The sequence below is a fragment of the Equus przewalskii genome, chromosome 1, assembly GCF_037783145.1.
Source record: "Equus przewalskii isolate Varuska chromosome 1, EquPr2, whole genome shotgun sequence".
Taxonomy (NCBI): Eukaryota; Metazoa; Chordata; class Mammalia; order Perissodactyla; family Equidae; genus Equus; species Equus przewalskii.
The window spans coordinates 62,112,848-62,131,824 of NC_091831.1; the positions used below are offsets into that span (position 1 = coordinate 62,112,848).

Sequence of the window (18,977 nt, forward strand, 5' to 3'; positions counted from 1 at the left end):
GTCTGTGTGAGTTTAGATTCTGAGCTCTTAACCGCTATGCTCTGTTTCTCTCCCTGAAAGTAGTATAATAACATTTTATGTGGTGGTTATATTAGATTTATTATTCTAATACAGGGTTGGAATTCTATTCATAACTGCCACAGCTTCTAAGCATCCCTTTTATGCCACCATCTATGGCAGAATACTGAACTATGTGTTCTATTTTTCTGACCCATTAATATTATTTATGTTCCTATTTTTCAGTGGATGATTCAGCAACCACACAAAGCAGCAACATTTTTTGGATGCATCGGAATAGATAAATTTGGGGAGATCCTGAAGAAAAAAACTGCTGAAGTCCATGTGGATGCTCATTATTATGAACAGAATGAGCAACCAACAGGAACCTGTGCTGTGTGCATCACTGATGACAACAGGTCAGTGTAATTCCAAGGGAAGCCCTGTACTAATTGGCTTTTTAAACACTGGTATACTCTGAATTCCAATCTGAATTTGGAATTTAGATCTCATGTTTATAATTGCTTTTAATATTTAATAAACTCTTCTTCCTTGTATCATTTTTTCTTATTTTAAAAAAATTTCCTTTGTTGAACCTGCTGTTGTCTTCATGAGGCATATGAGAATGAAATTTTTGAGATTGTCTAGTCTAATCTCTACTTTTTATAATTAGGATCAGAAAAGGAAAGCATTTTATTCAATGTCTTGTGGCTAGTTTCTTGCCAAACTGGCATTAGAAAGAATGTTCTTTTCACCATATCCTGAGAGTAGAATATTCAAATACATATATACATATTTCTTTTTGTTTTAAAGATTGGCACCTGAGCTAACGTGGCCTGGTGAGCGGTGCCATGTCTGTGCGCAGTATCTGAACCAGTGAAACCCTGGGCCACTGAAGTGGGGCGCATGAACTTAACCACTCGGCCATGGGGCCAGTCCCTACATATGTATTTTTTAACATATATGAAATACTACATTATATCTAGTCTCATATGAATTAGGACATCTAAAGCATTTTTGGCAAATAGTCATCCATCCATATTAAAAAACTTCAGTCCTGAGTAATGCACTTCTCAAGAAGCAACCCATTACATTTCTCTACAACTTTGCTTATTAGAGAATTCTTCTGTATATGAATTTGAACTATATCTCTCAGGGCCTTCCATGCATTGGTTGTATTTGTGCTTTTTGCAGCTACATGGAGGTTTTCCTTCAATACATTCATGTGTTGCTAACAGCATTTTTACCATATTGCTCATCAGCATAGGCTTTTTTCTCCTTTGCAAAGGAAAAATAAAGTAAATTTCCTAGCTATTATATTGTTAGAATCACCAAAGATTTTCTCTTTTTAAATAGAGATTCACTAAAATTTTGTATTCCTCATAGCTGGAAATATTTAGTCTGTCCTCCTGTATTCCCTGTCTCCCTTCTTTTCCCTCCTTTCTATTTGCTTCTTTGTCTTCCTTTCTTAATCTCCTCCGTTTTTTCTCCTCCCCTTGCTCCATTCCCCTTTCTTACTCCTTTTATTTTTGCTCACTCCTTGACCTCCAGCAAACGTGAATGTATGTTAAGGATCTGACAGTATTCTGGGCAGTAGTCATTAAATAACTAAAATTTAACTTGCAAAAACAGAGTGCCAAACCCATTTTTAATCCTTTCCTGTAACTTTATTTTGTGTGTGTAGGAGAACTTTATGAATTTAAAGTTTCAATAAATAAAACCATCCGTTGTTCAAACATATTTGAAATATTCTTGTTTAGATCTTTCTCCTTTTTCAGTTTTTCTTTTTTTTTTTTTTAAAGATTTTATTTTTTCCTTTTTCTCCCCAAAGCCCCCCGGTACATAGTTGTGTATTCTTCGTTGTGGGTCCTTCTAGTTGTGGCATGTGGGACGCTGCCTCAGCGTGGTTTGATGAGCAGTGCCATGTCCGCGCCCAGGATTCGAACTAACGAAACACTGGGCCGCCTGCAGCGGAGCGCGCGAACTTAACCACTCGGCCACGGGGCCAGCCCCCTTTTTCAGTTTTTCTAAAACCAACTTTTATGTGCAGGTGCGAAGTTTTCTCATTAGTCAGAAATGGGTCAAGTTTTGCCTCTGATACCACTCAGGCTAGAGTAAAATTGCTAACTTGTTTTTATATGGTAAATTGCTATTTTAAAGAACTGTTATGATAATATTAGGTCTCCCAGATGCCAGCAGCTTAATTTATATACTAATCTGCCTATAATGATCAGTTTTTGTTTGTTTGTTTTCTAAAGATTGGCACCTGAGCTAACATCTGTTGCCAATCTTTTTTTCTTTTTTCTCTTCTTCTCCCCAAAGCCCCCCAGTACATAACTGTATATTCTAGTTGTAGGCTTTGCTATGTGGGATGCCACCTCACCATGGCTTGATGAGCAGTGCTAGGTCCACACCCAGGATCCGAACTGGCAAAACCCCGGGCTGCTGAAGCAGAACGAGCAAACTTAACCACTCAGCCATGGGGCTGGCCCCTATAATGATCAGTTTTGTTCAGATGATATTGGAAGTCAAAAACTGGAAGTCACGGTCTAACTCATTGTCCAAATTGTGGAACCTCAGAAAATTGGATAAATTGTTTTAGATAGGTCTGGTAACTCTTACTGCCACTATCCAAAACTCGGGAATCAAAGAATTTGGATAATATAATCTTCCCAATCCACGTTCTCATTCTCCAAATGTATCTAAATACATTTGGAAGGTAAGAATATGTGTATCTTTCTTTTGGAGAAGTTATGTAGTTTCCTATCGAAGAGTAGTTTTGGTATCGAAATTGAGTTTAGTAGCTGATACTGGAAATGTTTGCTTTTATTTAGTAACCATTTTTGTCAAAATTTTACTAAAGTCTTGATTACTAAAATATTTTTTATAAATTAGGCCTAATTATTCTAAAGTGTGTAACAGTTATTTTTTCGTATGAATTTATCAATGTGTGTGTTACTCTTATTTTCCTTCATTTAATTGAATATAAACAGATGTATCCTTCAGTAGTCGGTTGGCATGTGGATGAGTTTTGGAAGAGAATCGATCTATTTTTTTCTTAACAGAGAAACCAGCTATATTACCAAATTCTCAAGTGGTGAGATGATATATTTGGATTTTTTAAAATCATAACTGTGAGCATTTGATTAGCAAAATGAAAAATTGGCAAGTTATTTTCTAGTTTGAGTCAGAATGATGAGGGAAAGATTTTTGGTTTTGTTTTTTTTGAAGATTGGTTACCTGAGCTAACATCTGTTGCCAGTCTTTTTTTTTTTTCCTTCTTCTCCCCAAAGCCCCCCAGGAAATAGTGCATATTCTAGTTGTAGGTCATTCTACTTCCTCTATGTAGGATGCTGCCCCAGCATGGCCTGATCAGCAGTGTCATGTCTGCGCCCAAGATCCAAACCCGTGAAACCCCAGGCCACCGAAGTGGAGCACACGAACTTAACCACTCATCCCTGGGGCTGGCCCCAGGAAAGTATTTTATTAATTTGTTTGTAATGTAAATAATTATTTTATTAAGTTTAACTGTTGGGCAATAATGAAAAGCTCTATGTGACAGTTGCAGCAAGATTTTAAATGCAGTATCCTGCTTAGATCTTTTAGCTGTAAAACTGAACCAGCACAGGGAGTTTTCAACTATAGAAACTACTTTAAATTTATTCCAGTCCTTAAAATGTAATGATTTGCAAATTAATTCCTCATAGTAAATACAGTCTACATTTATATGTGTGTTTTGTGAAATTAATCCCATACTTGATTTCTAAAGTATTAGACTAAATAATAAATGTACAGCATGTTGATACTTAAAAATGAAGTTTTTACTAGCATATATATATATTTTTTTCTGCGTAACAGCATGGTAGCATATTTCTTAACTGCATTTTGAACTATTAATATGTAGAAAGTAGATAGTCGTATCATGTTAGTTTCAAAATGTAACTTAAATGCCAGGTTCTCAAAATACCACATCGTATTTAGGACATGTATTAACATCTTTGTTTTTCTCAAAGGCCACATAGAAGTTTCAAAAAGTTCCCAAAACAAAATTAATTTTATATATATTTATTATAGTCAATATACAGCAAAATTTGCAAAAATAATGTTAATTGACAAGTTTGGCAACAGTGTAAGTAAAACCTATGCTTTTTGTTGTTGTTGTAGGTCCCTTGTAGCTAATCTTGCTGCTGCCAATTGTTATAAAAAGGAAAAACATCTTGATATGGAGAAAAACTGGATGTTGGTTGAAAAAGCAAGAGTTTATTACATAGCGGTAAGTATTTACCTAATTCAAATTTTTGGTACATATTACATAGCAGTAAGTATTTACTTAATTCAAATTTTTGTTACGTATTTACTCTATAAATTATAGTTGTTAGTTGATGTAAATTTTTAAATAGTTGTCCATTACTTGTCCTGCAAATTCTTTCTTCTTTTTTTTTGAGGAGATTGTCCCTGAGCTAACATCTGTTGCCAATCTTCCTCTTGTTTTTTTTCTCCCCAAAGCCCCAATACATAATTGTATATCCTAGTTGTAGGTCATTCTAGTTCTTCTATGTGGGATGCTGCCACACTATGGCTTGATGAGCAGTGTGTAGGTCCGTGCTCAGGATCTGAACCGGCAAGCCCTGTGCTGCCAAAGTGGAGTGTGGGAACTTAACCACTCAGCCATGAGGCCAGCCCTTATGCTGCGAATTACTTATTTTTCTCAAAGCATGTGTTAGGTTCACCATTACAAATACAGAACGGACATATGATCACTGTATGGTAACATAGTTTATATTATTTACCTTCAAGTCTACCTCTTTTTGGATATGTTATACATAGATTTTTCTTTAACAAGTACTGTCAAATTCTGTATTAAATCAGTTTCTTAAGATCTTTTGAGGTAATTCTGCAAATTTACATTTTATATTTTTAGGCTACTTGTTATGAATGATGCATGCATTGTGTCGGAAAATATTAGTGGTATAAATATTCACTGCAAACAGTTTGAGCTTATTTGCCTAAAAAAATCTTAATTGCTATTTATTCCATAGTAATTACCATTTAACTTAATATTTTAGAAACATTGATCAGGACAAATCTCTTAAATCTGAGAACAAGGGCAATATGTAATTTGAATTATTGTCTTATGACATAAAAATAATTGGTTAAGAATTTATTTCTAAAATAAGACTGTACTAAAAATCCTCCTGAATTAATCACCCATTGAATACCTTGTGTTTATTTAATATGAGTTGACCATGTCTGGTCACAAATAAGTAGATACCTATGAAAAATTAAAAGCACCTCATATGCATATAATCTATGGTTTTGATATAACAGCTGCTGCCATTCACTACCTGAGCTGTGAAACAGCTGGTGCTGGTGAGACGTGTAAAAGATTGATTATCCAGTAGGAACATGTTTGTTGAGAATTTAATTATTTCTTTCAGTCTAGTGTTAATATTTCCTACAGCATGTTTATGTGCACTGCTGTAGGCTTTACAAGGTTGTTATTGATTCCTCTGTATAGGAAATCCTACCTCTTTATAACTGTCACATAAATGCTTACATCGAGAGGATTATGTAGAAGAAAGTCACGTTACCTCCTCTGCCAGTGTGTGAGAAAACATTTCAAAAACTAAAAATTTTTCCTTCTTGATTACCTTCTATTTTATTTTATTTCTCCAAATGATCTGATTTTTTGGTTAATGTCTTGTTAATTTCTTTGTTAATGTTTTGTAGTTTGATTCTTTAGCAGGGATCTGTGTGCTATTTCAAACTATCTTACATCTGTAAGTCTGAATTTCAAAGAGCACATGGTTTAAAATTTGAAATTATTTATATTATTTATATTGACTGAAATTATGACAGTATATTATGATACTGCAAGTTTAGCTTGAGTAGATATTTATCTATGCTTATTTAAACAAATCAGGTGGACTCCTCCACACTTTCAGATTCTATAGGGTCAGCAGTCCTCTCATCTCATCAGCATTAACTACTGAGGTTTAATAAGTTGAAATTCTGAGAGCTCTTTAGGTATAAAAAGTTCTTGATCTAAGGAAGCAACTCAGTATATCTGTTCAGTGAAGTTCCATAATTAAGACATCTGTCTGAATTATGTAAAATAATCCAGATCTACATTGTCGTCTTCTTTCCACTCTTCCATAAATTGGTAATGGTCATGAGCACTAAGAAAATTCAGACTCTTTGGTACCGGCCTGGTCGCGTAGTGGTTGAGTTCATGCGCTCCACTTTGGCATGCTGGGGTTCAACGTTTCGGATCCTGTGTGTGGACCTAGCACCACTCCTCAAGCCACACTCTGGCAGCAACCCATGTAAAATAGGGGAAGATTGGCACAGATGTTAGCTCAGCAACAATCTTCCTCAAGGAAAAAGAGGAAGATTGGCAACAGATGTTAGCTCATGGCCAATCTTCCTCACAGACACACACACACACACACACACACACACTTCAAAATCTGGATCATTCTCTCTGTCACATAATGCAATGGACCTACAATGCAAAGTTCACATCAAAAACTTTTCTGATAAAAAGCTGAAATGGAATATACATATACCAACGTTCTCTTTTGGTTTAAATAAAGTGTTGACATTTTTTTTAAATCTCCAGAGCAGGTGTCTCATTTATAGCATGTAAACTCAGTTTTTTCATGTTTAAACCAAATTCCTTGTTAGTAGATGATTAGAGATTACTGGTTATAGTGATAGCTAGTTATATTTTTCAAAATATAAATCTCAGGTGCTCTTCACCTTAGCACTAGATAGGCATATATCTGTTTCTTCTCTTACAAGAAATATTTCTTCTGATAGCCCTCTAAGACGATGATATTTAGGACAGAGTTATAAAAACGATTAGGAAATTGAAGCCATTAATTTTTCTAAACTGTGTGTTTCCTTTTTTAAGCAACATTACTGTGGTATCAAAAATGAGAAAATTAGCACTCAGTGTTTCATCCTGCCTCTTGATTTTTCATAGTTATATTTCTATTTTATTTTTGTTTTCAGTGTTTAAACATTTGCATTCTGTTCTACAACCACAGTTCTTACAGTCTTAATTCTATATTTAATTGAGTCAAATGCTTACAACCGATTACTTTACCCCCATTCCTTAATTGTTTATTTTGATTCTCTCTCAATTGGCTGCATTTTGTCATCAAACATTTTTTCCCTCAAGAAAGGACTCAGAGCTCTTTTTTTCTTGAGCTTTTGTTTACTTTTTCTTGCTTTTATAGATAAATGACAACTTGTTTGGCGTGATATTTTGTGAAACAAAGTACTTTGTAGACGTTGCTTTATTGTCTTCTAGCACTTTTTATGGAAAATCCAAGTCTGGGTTAATTATTATTTCTGTTCTTTATTATTCCTTTTTTTCTGTTTACTTTGGATTTTATTTGTTCCTCTTCTACTCTTCCTCCTTCATTTATTTTCATTCAGCTTTCCACTTTTTCTTTTACTTTCTCCTTTGACTCATGGGTTATTTAGAAGTGTGTTATTTATTTTCTAGATACGGAGATTTCCCAGAGATCTTCCTTCTTTGTTGCTGGTGCCGTGGAGTCGATTCTGACTCCTAGTGACCCTGTGTAGAGAAGATCAGAACCCTGCCTGGTCTTTTTGTGCCATCCTCTCATCTTCCAGCTCTATATCAGCCATTGGTCCACTGCTATTCATAGGGTTTTCGTGGCCAATTTTTTTGGAAGTGAGTGTCCAGGTCCTTCTTCCTAGTCTGTCTTAGTCTGGAAGCTCCTCTGAAACCTCTCCACCATGGGTGACCCTGCTGGTATTTGAAATACTAATGGCATAGCTTTCAGCATTACGGCAGTTTGCAACCATCACAGAATGACAACCGATATATGCAAGGTGTGGTTCCCTAACCTAGAAAGGAACACAGGCTGTGATCCTTTGAGTCTTAACCACTATACCACCAGGGCTGACTCTTCCTTCTACTAGCATGAATTTATATATTCCTCTTTGCAATTCTATCAGATTTCTCTTAATGTATTTTAAAACTCTGTTATTAGGTGTGTAAAGGTGTAGCATTGATTATTTGACCCATTTATCATTTTGAAATATTTATTCCTGATAATATACTTTGTCCTAAAATCTACTCTATAGGAAACTCTGATATTAATGTAACCAATCCAACTTCCTTTTGATTATTGATATTATGGTATGTCTTTTTCCATCCTTTTAGTTATAACCTATTGTATGTTTATTTATTTATTTACTTATTTTAAAGATTTTTATTTTTTTCCTTTTTCTCCCCAAAGCCCCCCAGTACATAGTTGTGTATTCTTCATTGTGGATCCTTCTAGTTGTGGCATGTGGGACGCTGCCTCAGCATGGTTTGACGAGCAGTGCCATGTCCACACCTAGGATTCGAACCAACGAAACACTGGGCCGCCTGCAGCGGAGCACGCGAACTTAACCACTCGACCACGGGGCTAGCCCCTGTGTGTTTATTTTTAATGTGCATCTCTTGCAGGCAGCATATTGTTGGATCTTATTTTTTGTCCAACCTGACAATGCCTACCTGTTAATTGGGCTGTTTTTACCATTCCCATTTAATGTGATTATTGATATGGTTAGATTTGAGTTCATCATCTTGGTATTTGTTTTCCGTTTGTCCCATTTGTTGTTCTTTCTCTTTCCTGCCTTCTTTTGAATCAATCCAGTATTTTTGTTTTGTTTTGCTATTTTAGTGATTGTATTAGGGTTATAATGTACATCTTTAATTCATTGCAGTCTGCATTCAAATAATACTATGTGACTTCCCACGTAGTATAAGACCTTTACAATAGCATACTTCAATTTTATGTCTCCTAGCCTTTATGCTGTCATTTCATACATTTTAATTTTTTTAAATTTTAATTATTTTTTAAAACAACTTTATTAATATATAATTTGCATTTTTCTTTTACATACTTCACAAACACTGTAACACATTATTTTTGTTTAAATTCTCAAATATCTTTTAAAGAGATTTAAATAATTTTTTTAAAACATATATTTGGTCATTTAGTTACCATTTCCTGTGCTCTTCATTCCTTTTGCTTAGAATTAGGTTTTCATCTGGTATCATTTTCCTTCTGCCTGAAGAGCATTTTTTAGCATTTCAAGTACTTGGATCTGTTGGTCATGAATTTGTTCAGTTTTTGTATGTTTGAAAATGTCTTTATTTCACTTTGTTATAAAAGAGATTTTTACTGGGTCCATAATTCTAAGTTGACAGATTTTTTTGTTTTGTTTTTGGTTTTCAGTGCTTGAAAATTGCTCTACTGTCTTCTCACTTGCGTTATTATTAATGAGAAATCTGACATCATTACCTTTGTTCCTCTGAATGTAACATGCCATACACCCTCAACCCTGGTTGCTATTAAGATTCCCTATGTATTACTGGTTTTGATCAGTTTGGTTGTATTAGGCCTTAGGGTATTCTTTTTCTTATTTCTTGTGCTTGGGATGTGTTTAACTTATTAGAGCTTTGGGTTTATAGCTTTTATTATGTTTGTAATGTTTTCAACCATTATTTCTTTAAATATGTTTTCTGCCCCACCACTTTGCCTCTCAAATTACCCATATGTTAGGTCTCTTGAAATTGTCTCATAGCTCAGTGATGCCACGCTCTTCTTTTTTGTGCATTGTTTTTTCTATTTTCATTTTGGATAGTTTTTTTTGCTATACCTTCTAGTTCACTAATATTTTCTTCTGTAATATCTGAACTGTCATTAATCCCATCCAGTCTGTTTTTCATTTCACTTGTTTTCATATCTAGAAGATTGATTTTGGTCTTTTATCTCTTCCTTGTCTCAACTTAGGACATGTGAAACACAATTAAAAGAACTGTTTTAATGTCTCTCTTGGTTAATTTTAACATCTGTGTCAATCCTGGGGTAGCTTTGAGTAATTAGTTATCCTCCTCATTAAGGGTTGTGTTTTCCTTCCTCTTTGTATGTCTGGTAATCATTGACTATCAAACATTGTGAATTTCACCATTTTGGGTACAGGATATTTTTGTATTATTATAAATCTTCTTGAAGTTTTTTCTGGGATGAATTCACATTACTTGGAACAAGTTTGGTGCTTTTGGGTCTTGTGGTTAGGATTTGTTAGGTGAATCTAGAATAGTGCTCATTCAGTGGCAGTGGTTCTTAACCAGGGGCGATTTTGCCCCTTAGGGACATTTGGCAAAGTCTGGAGACATTTTTTATTATGATGAGTAAGGATTGCTACTAGTAGATATAAAACAGGAATGTTGCTAAGCATCCTACAATGTGTGGGACAGCACCCCACAACAAAGGATTTTCAATTTCAAAATATCAATAGAGCCAAGTTTAAGAAACCCTGGTCTAAAACTAATATTCCCTACTACTGAGGCAAGACTTTCCTGTGTTCTCTTAAATGACCCACTAATTATGAGTTTTTCTGCTCTAGATGGTGGAAACAGGTACTGTTCCCTCTAATCCTTTTCACTCTAATATTTTTAGATAGTTCTTCCCAGGCTCTGCTCTGGTGAATGTTTAATGGGAACCCTTTGCAGATTTCTAGGGTTCTCTGCAGTGCTTTCTCTTCTCTAGTGTTATGGTCTCTGAACTCTAACTGCTCTGGTCTCCTGAATCCACAGTTCCCGTTCCTTGTGTTGTAGCTGGGAACTCTTTCAAGGCAGTATGCTGATTCACTCTTAGGGCTCACCTAGATTGTTTCCAATCTCTCAAAGATCGTTATTTTTCATCGTTGATGTCCACTGTCTTAAAAACCATTGTTGCATTCATCATGTCTCTTTTTGTGTGTTTGTTTTGTTGTGGTTTCAGGCTGGAGGCTCCACTCCCTGTTTTCTCACTGTCTTCTGCCTTGCACCATTTTTTGGAAGAAAGTCTATTCTCGTTCTTATCATTGTTCCCCCTTATCTAATATATCTTGTTTTCCTCTGTTTGCTTTTAAGATTTTTCCCTTATTCATTGATTTTAATCAATTTTATTATGTTATACCTTGGTTTAGTTTTCTTTAAGCTTCTTCTAATTCGGATTTGTTCCCTCTGGAAATTTTTCTGTAAATAAATTTTCTCTCGCCACCTGAACCCACCTTTCGGGACTTCAATTAACATTAAGTTGCTTGAAGTTGTCCCGTGGCTCAGTGATGCTCTTTTCAGTTTTCTTTGTTTTTGCTCTCTGTTCTTCATTTCATATAATTACTATTGTGTGTGTCTTGAAGTTTACTAATCATTTCTATTACAATACCTAATCTTCTATTAATCCCTTCCGCTGTATTTTTTATCTCATACATTATAGTGTTCATCTCTGGAAGTTTGATTTGGGCCTTTTTTTACTTCTGCCATGTCTACTTTACATACTTATGTTGCCATCTGCCATTTTTAACTTGTGAAATCTTATTATAACAAGTGTTTTAGTGTCCTTGTCTACTAATTCTATTACATGTTTTTTTTTCCCTTGTTCTAACCTTGGCTTTGGGTTGTTTCCTCATGCTAATGTGCTGAAGACTTGATGAAAAACTCCTGCAAATCTCCAGAGTTCTCATTTTGTACCTCTTTCTTCAAGCAGCTCTCTGCTGTCCAGTATTCTGCCCTTGCATCTGTTAGGCACCTTGTCCTCCCCAAATGGACACTACTGGACTCTGTTTCAATTGTCTCTGCCTGCACTGCAGCCTGGAAACCCTGTTTAGGGAGTAAGTTTGAGGAATTATAGAGTTGTCCTTATTTTGTCCCTTCTTTGATTATTGGCCAATGTCTGAAACTTGTTGTTTTATATGTTTTGTCCATTTTTAGTTGTCTAATGTGAACATATAAATCCATTCCCCATTAATCCATCTTGATTGGAAGCAGAAATTCCCAGGTTGATTTGGTTTTTCTCTTTTTAGATGATTGTCTCTTTCTGCAAGATTGCCTAAATTTTTCTTTGAATTTGAACCTGCTAATAACTTAACCATGACTTATTTCTGTGTCCATTGTTTTATACTGACTTTTCCTGGAACACGGTATTTATTTTAAACTGCAGATTTAGTTCTCATTTAACCTAGTTAATTCTTTCTTTCCCTGTCCCCAGATTTTATATTTCCTTCCTTGAACTATTTAAGTGTCAGAATGACCAAAACTATCACTGATAAATGTATTATAGAGAATAGTCAAGTAATAGCAGAAATTCCAAGTTGTGGTGAGAAGTCTTAAATTAGTCTTGAGGTTGATTCAACTCCAAAGCTCTCCAACATATTATTGTAGATTCTATAAAATTCTCTAGCCACCATTTTATCATTTAAAAATAATTTAAAAGGTGTCAGCCAGTATATACTGTTCATCTATGTATAATTATTAATTTTGCAGTAATTTTTTCTCAGTCAACCCTTTATAATGTTTTGGACTATATTGTCACTACAGTGGGATTTTGCATAGAAATCTATGCATTATTTCTAATAACATTTTTTTTTGAGGAAAAATTTCCAAGTTTCAAATACACTATAAAGCATGAATCTGCTTACAAGTTTAGGCTTATTATAGGGAGAACTTTCAATTTTAGAGATTAAGCGGATATTTAAGAAATAGGTTTAACAAAAGCTTCCAATACCTCGTGACTTACTTTGTATAAACTAAGTCAGCCAGATATGTGCCCTTTTCTACTGATCGAAAATTAAGCGTTTTAAATGAAAGAATAGTGAATCATAGTTTGTTGATAATTATCTGAGAAGAGGGGACTTGTATTTTGAATTTTTCGTTGGCACCTATGCCTGTTGCTTTCTTTCACTGATTTTTTCAGTTTCCATGGCTTATTACAGATCTTTTTCCCTGTCCATATTTGTTTTATAACTCCATTGTGACCACTTTTATCTCTTTTCAACCTACGATCTTACCATTGGGAAATGTGGTTTTTGTAGAGGGTAGGGTTTTCAAGTGTTAATGTTTGCTTCTGGAATAAAGGAAAATGTGATTGTAGGTGAGTGGAGGAAACATGGGTCAGAGAAGTGTACAACTTTGGAGAAAAGGAATGGAATTCATACTTGGAGAGAAATAGGAGTATTTGTATATAAAGGACAAGTAGTAATCAGTAACAACTATTTGGGTTTTACATCTATCATTTTGTTTGCCTGGTTGGTTTTTCTACTAAAATTCTTTTGTTTTTTGTTTTTTTTTTTTAAAGTTCCACTAGTATATAGTTTCCAATAATACAAAAATATATATGATTGTAACTTAAAACTGATTACCAAGTCTAAATTGATCAATTACACCTTCTATACTGGAATCACAAATTACCTTCCCAAGAAATTTTTTAATTGTTTTATCAGTTTGCTGAGATTTCCTAATCACAGAGTGAGTCCTGGCCAGGATGTAGGTGGACTTAGCATCTGCTACCTAGACTAGAATACTCTGTTTGATACTCTTTTATTCATTTTTGACTGTTTTATTTATTCGTTTATTTATTTTTATTGTGGTCATAATTATTTATAACATTGTGAAATTTCAGTTGTACATTATTTGTTAGACACCATATAAATGTGCTCCTTCACCCCTTGTGCCCACTCCCTACACCCCTTCTGCCTGCTAACCACTAAACTGTTCTCTTTGTCTGTAAGTTTGTTTATGTTCCACAAATAAGTGAAATCATATGATGTTTGTCTTTCTGTTTTATTTCACTTAACATTATACCCTCAAGGTCCATCCGTGTGATTGTGAATGGGGCAGTTTTGTCTTTTTTATGGCTGAGTAGTATTCCATTGTATCTATATACCATATCTTTATCCAATCATCTCTCAGTGGGCACTTGGGTTGCTTCCATGTCTTGCTGTTGTGAGTAATGCTGCAGTGAACATAGGGGTGCATAAGTCTCTTTCTATTGTTGATTTCAAGTTCTTTGTAAAAATACCCAATAGTGTGATAGCTGGGTCATATGGTATTTCTATTTTTAGTTTTTTGAGAAATCCATACTGTTTTCCATAGTGGCTGCATGAGTTTCCTTTCCCACCAGCAGTGTATGAGGGTCCTCCTTTTCTCCACACCCTCTCAACATTTGTTATTTTATGTCTTGGTGATTATAGCCATTCTCACAGGCTTAAGATGATATCTCATTGTAGTTTTGATTTGTATTTCCCTGATGATTAGTGATGTTGAGCATCTTTTCATGTGCCTGTTGGCCATCTGCATATCTTCTTTGGAAAAATGTCTGTTCATATCCTTTGGCTATTTTTCGACTGGGTTTTTTATTTTCTTGTAGTTCAGTTGTATGCCTTCTTATATATTATGGAGATTAACCCCTTGTCAGATATATCATTTGCAAATATTTTCTCCCAGTTGGTGAGTTGTCTCTTCGTTTTGATCCTGGTTTCCTTTGCCTTCCAGAAGCTCTTTAGTCTGATGAAGTCCCACTTGTTTCTTTTTTCTTTTTTTTTCCCTTGTCCGAGTAGACATGGTATTCAAAAGGATCCTTTTAAGACCGATGTCTAAGGATGTACTGCCTATATTATATATTATCTTCTATAAGTTTTATGGTTTCAGGTCTTACCTTCAAGTCTTTGATCCATTTTGAGTTTATTTTTGTGTATATAGAAAGATAGCGGTCTACTTTAATTCTTTGACATGTGGCTGTCCAGTTTTCCCAACGCCATTTGTTGGAGAGACTTTCCTTTCTCCGTTGTATGTTGGCACCTTTGTCGAAGATTAGCTGTTCATAGATGTGTGATTTTATTTCTGGGCTTTCCATTCTGTTACATTGATCTCTCTGCCTGTTTTTGTACCAGTACCATGCTGTTTTGATTAGTATAGTTTTGTAGTAAATTTTGAAGTTAGGCATTGCGATGCCTCCAGCTTTGTGCTATTTTTCAGGATTCCTTTGGCTATTGGACGTCTTTTGTTTCCCCATATAAATTTTAAGATTCTTTATTCTATTTCTGTGAGAATGTTATTGGGATTCTGATGGAGATTGCATTGAATCTGTAGACTGCTTTAGGTAGTATCGACATTTTAACTATGTTTATTCTTCCATCCATGGGCATGGAGTATCTTTCCATTTCTTTATGTCATTATCGATTTCTTTCAGTAATGTCTTATACTTTTCCTGGTATAGATTTTTCACGTCCTTGGTTGAATTTCTTCCTAAATATTTTATTCTTTTTGTTGGGATTGTAGATGGGATTGTATTCTTGAGTTCTTGTTCTGTTAGTTCATTATTGGAATATAGAAATGCCACTGATTTTTGTAAGTTGACTTTGTATCCTGCAACTTTGTTATAGTTGTTGATTATTTCTAATAGTTTTTCCAATGGATTCTTTAGGGTTTTCTATATAAAACCATTTCATCTGCAAACAGTGAGAGTTTCACCTCTTCATTGCTTGTTTGGATTCCTTTTATTTCTTTTTCTTGGCTAATTCCTCTGGCCAAAACCTCCAGTACTATGTTGAATAAGAGTGGCGAGAGTGAGCACCCTTTTCTTGTTCCTGTTCTCAAAGGGAAGGCTTTCAGTTTTTCCCCATTGAGTATGATGTTGGCTGTGAGTTTGTCATATATGGCCTTTATCATGTTGACATACTTTCCTTCTATACCCAGTTTATTGAGAGTTTTTATCCTGAATGGATGTTGGATCTTGTCAAATGCTTTCTCTGCATCTATTGAGATGATCATGTGACTTTTGTTCCTCATTTTGTTAATGTGGTGTATCACATTGATTGATTTGTGGATGTTGAACCATCCCTGTGTCCCTGGTATGAGTCCCACTTGGTCATGGTGTATGATCTTTTTAATGTATTACTCTATTTGATTTGCCAGTATTTTGTTGAGAATTTTTGCAGCTATGTTCATCAAGGATATTGGCCTGTAATTTTCCTTCTTTCTGTTGTCCTTGTCTGGCTTTGGTATTTGGGTGATTTTGGCCTCATAGAACGTGTTAGGAGTTTTTCCATCTTCCTCAATTTTTTGTAATAGTTTGAGAAGGATAGATAATAAATCTCCTTTGAATGTTTGGTAGACTTCTCCAGAGAAACTGTCTGGACCTGGACTTTTATTTTTTGGAAAGCTTTTGATTACTGTTTCCATCTCTTTACTAGTGGTTGGTTTTCATCTTCTCTAGTTCTTCTTTGATTGAGTTTTGGGAGGTTGTAAGAGTCTAAGAATTTATCGATTTTTTTCTACATTGTCCAGTTTGTTGGCATATAGTTTTTCATAATATGCTGTTAGGATCTTTTGTATTTTTGTTATATTTGTTGTAATTTCTCCTCTTTCACTTCTAATTTTATTTATTTGAGCCTTCTCTCTTTTTTTCTTCATGAGTGTGGCTAAGAGTTTGTTAATTTTATCTTCTTAAAGAACCAGCTCCTTGTTTCAATGATCCTTTCTACAGTCTTTTTTGTTTTAATTTCATTTATTTCTGCTCTAGTTTTATTATTTCCCTCCTTCTGCTGAGTTTGGTCTTTGTTTGTTCTTCTTTTTCTAAATCTAATAGGTGTAGTTTAAGACTGCTTAATTGAGCTTTTTCTTATTTGTTAATGTGGGCCTGTATTGCTATAAATTTCGCTTTTGCTGCAACCCATACGAGTTTGTATAGTGTGTTTTCATTCTCGTTTGTCTCCAGATATTTTTTGATTTCTCCTTTTGTTTCTTCACTGATCCATTCATTGTCCAGTAGCATGTTGTTTAATTACCTAAGTTTTTGTTCCTTTCCTAGCTTTTTTCTTACAGTTGATTTTTAGTTTCATCGCATTATAGTCAGAAAAGATACTATATGTGGTTTCAATCTTATTAAATTTATTGAGGTTTGCCTTGTTTCCCAATAGAATCTTCCATGTGCACTTAAGAAGAATGTATATTCTGCTATTTTTGGATGGAGTGCTCTATATATATATCTATGAAGTCCATCTGGTCTAGTTTTTCGTTTAATTCCACTATTGAATTTTTGTCTGGATGCTCTATCCATTGATGTAAGTGGGGTATTGTGTTGTCATTAATATGTCCTTTTACGTTTGTTAATACTTGCTTTATGTACTTTCGTGCTCGTATGTTGGGCAAATATATGTTTGTAAGTGTTACGTCTTCTTTGTGAAGTGTCCCTTTTATCATTATATACTGCTCCTCTTTATCTCTCTTTACCTATTTTGTCTTGAAGTCTACTTTGTCTGATACAAGTATGGCGATGCCTGCTTTCTTTTTCTTTGCTGTTAGTTTGTAGTATCATCTTCCATACCTTCACTCTAAGCTTTTGTTTGTCTTTGGAGCTGAGATGTGTTTCCTGGAGGTCTCATGTTTTTGGGTCTTGTTCTTTAATCCATCCAGCCACTCTGTCTTTTTATTGGAGAATAGTCCATTTACATTTAGAGTGATTATTGATATATGAAGGATTAATACTGCCATCTTATTGCTCGTTTTCCAGTTCTTCTGCATTTCCCTTTGTTTCTCGTCCTGTGATTTTTGGACTACCAATTTGATTACGTAGTTTTCTATGATATTTTCTTCATTTTCTCCTTGTTTATCGTATATGTCTCTTCTCTAATTGTTTATTTAGTGGTTACCATTAGGTTTGTATAAACAGTCTCATAGATGAGATAGTCCATTTTCAGATAGACTCTTATTTCCTTAGACTTTGTTGATTCAATCCCTTTTCTCTTCCCCTTATAGATTACTTTTTTCATATCTTATTCCATCTTGTGTTGTGACTTTGTGGTTAAAATGATGAGATTATTTTTATTTTAGTGTTTTCCTTCTCATTATCGTTAATGTTAAAGTTAAGTGTTTACCAACCTGATCTGATAGAGAGCTGCCATTTTCCAATTATTGCCTACCTATTCATTCCTTACTCAGGGCTTCGTATTTTTTTTTTCAGGTATGACGACCTTCTTGAGGATTTCTTGTAGGGGGCATCTTGTGGGAGTGAACTCCCTTAGCTTTTGTTTGTCTGGGAAAGTTTTTATTTCTCCATCATATATGAAGGATATTTTTGCTGGATAGAGTATTCTTGGCTAAAAGTTTTTGTCTTTCGGAATTTTGAATATATCATTCCACTCTCTCCTAGCCTGCAAGGTTTGTGCTGAGAAATCCATTGAAAGCCTGATAGGGGTTCCTTTGTAAGTTATTTTCTTCTGTTTTGGTTCCTTTAGCATTTTTTCTTTGTCATTTACTTTTGCCACATTTACTACTATATGCCTTGCAGTAGGTCTTTTTACATTGTTGTAATTAAGAGATTATTGACTTCATTCACTTGTGTTTCCAACTCTTTCCCTTGGTTTGGAAAGTTCCCAGCTATTATTTCTTTGAATAAGCTTTTGCTCCATTCTGCTTTTCTTCCCCCTCTGGAATATCTATAATCCTTATATTGCATTTCTTAATTGAGTCAGATATTTCTCTGAGAGTTTTTTCATTTCTTTTTAGTCTTTGTTCTCTTTTCTCCTCCATCTGAAGCATTTCTATATTACTGTCCCCTAAGTTGCTAATTCCATCCTCCATAATGTCAACTCTGTTGTTTAGGGCTTCTGGATTTTTCTTTATCTCACCCATTGTGTTTTTCTCCAACAATTCTGACTGGTTCTGCTTTATAGTTTCAGTTTCTTTTCTGAAGAATTTCCTGAATTCATTGATTTGTCTTTCTGTGTTTTCTTGTAACTCATTGAGTTTTTTTATGATAGCTATTTTGAATTCTGTGTCATTTAGGTTATCAATTTCTGTGTCTTCAGTGTTGCTTTCTTGCTACTTGTCACATTCCTTCTAGTGTGGAGATTTAATATACTTTTTCATACTGCTTTACAACATAAATTTTTGCCTCTGTACAGTTATTATCTGGTCGCAGCTTCCACCTGCTGCCACTGGGTGGGGTCAGGTGCTGTGTATTCTGGGTCCAGCATGATCTGGAGCTCCCCAGCTCCAGCCACAGCTCCTTTTCTCTCTTTGCAATGCTCTAACCAATGGCATTTCTGGTGCGCCAGGCAGAGGGAGGGGTTCTTTTTTTCACCTGTGCTTTCCCCAGGCTCTGCTTTTCTCTCTGTGCAGA

At 34.8% G+C, this 18,977-nt stretch overlaps 1 protein-coding gene across 6 annotated transcripts in view; it reads left to right on the forward strand.

Moving 5' to 3' along the window:
* Positions 1-18,977, forward strand: part of ADK (adenosine kinase) — a 523,395-nt gene that overhangs the window by 257,628 nt on the left and 246,790 nt on the right. For all 6 annotated transcript variants that reach the window (XM_070566356.1, XM_070566381.1, XM_070566372.1 and 3 more), the window contains 2 exons: positions 244-416; positions 4,162-4,270. In XM_070566356.1, the coding sequence (XP_070422457.1) occupies positions 244-416; positions 4,162-4,270 (282 nt within the window). The remainder of the gene's footprint in view (positions 1-243; positions 417-4,161; positions 4,271-18,977) is intronic.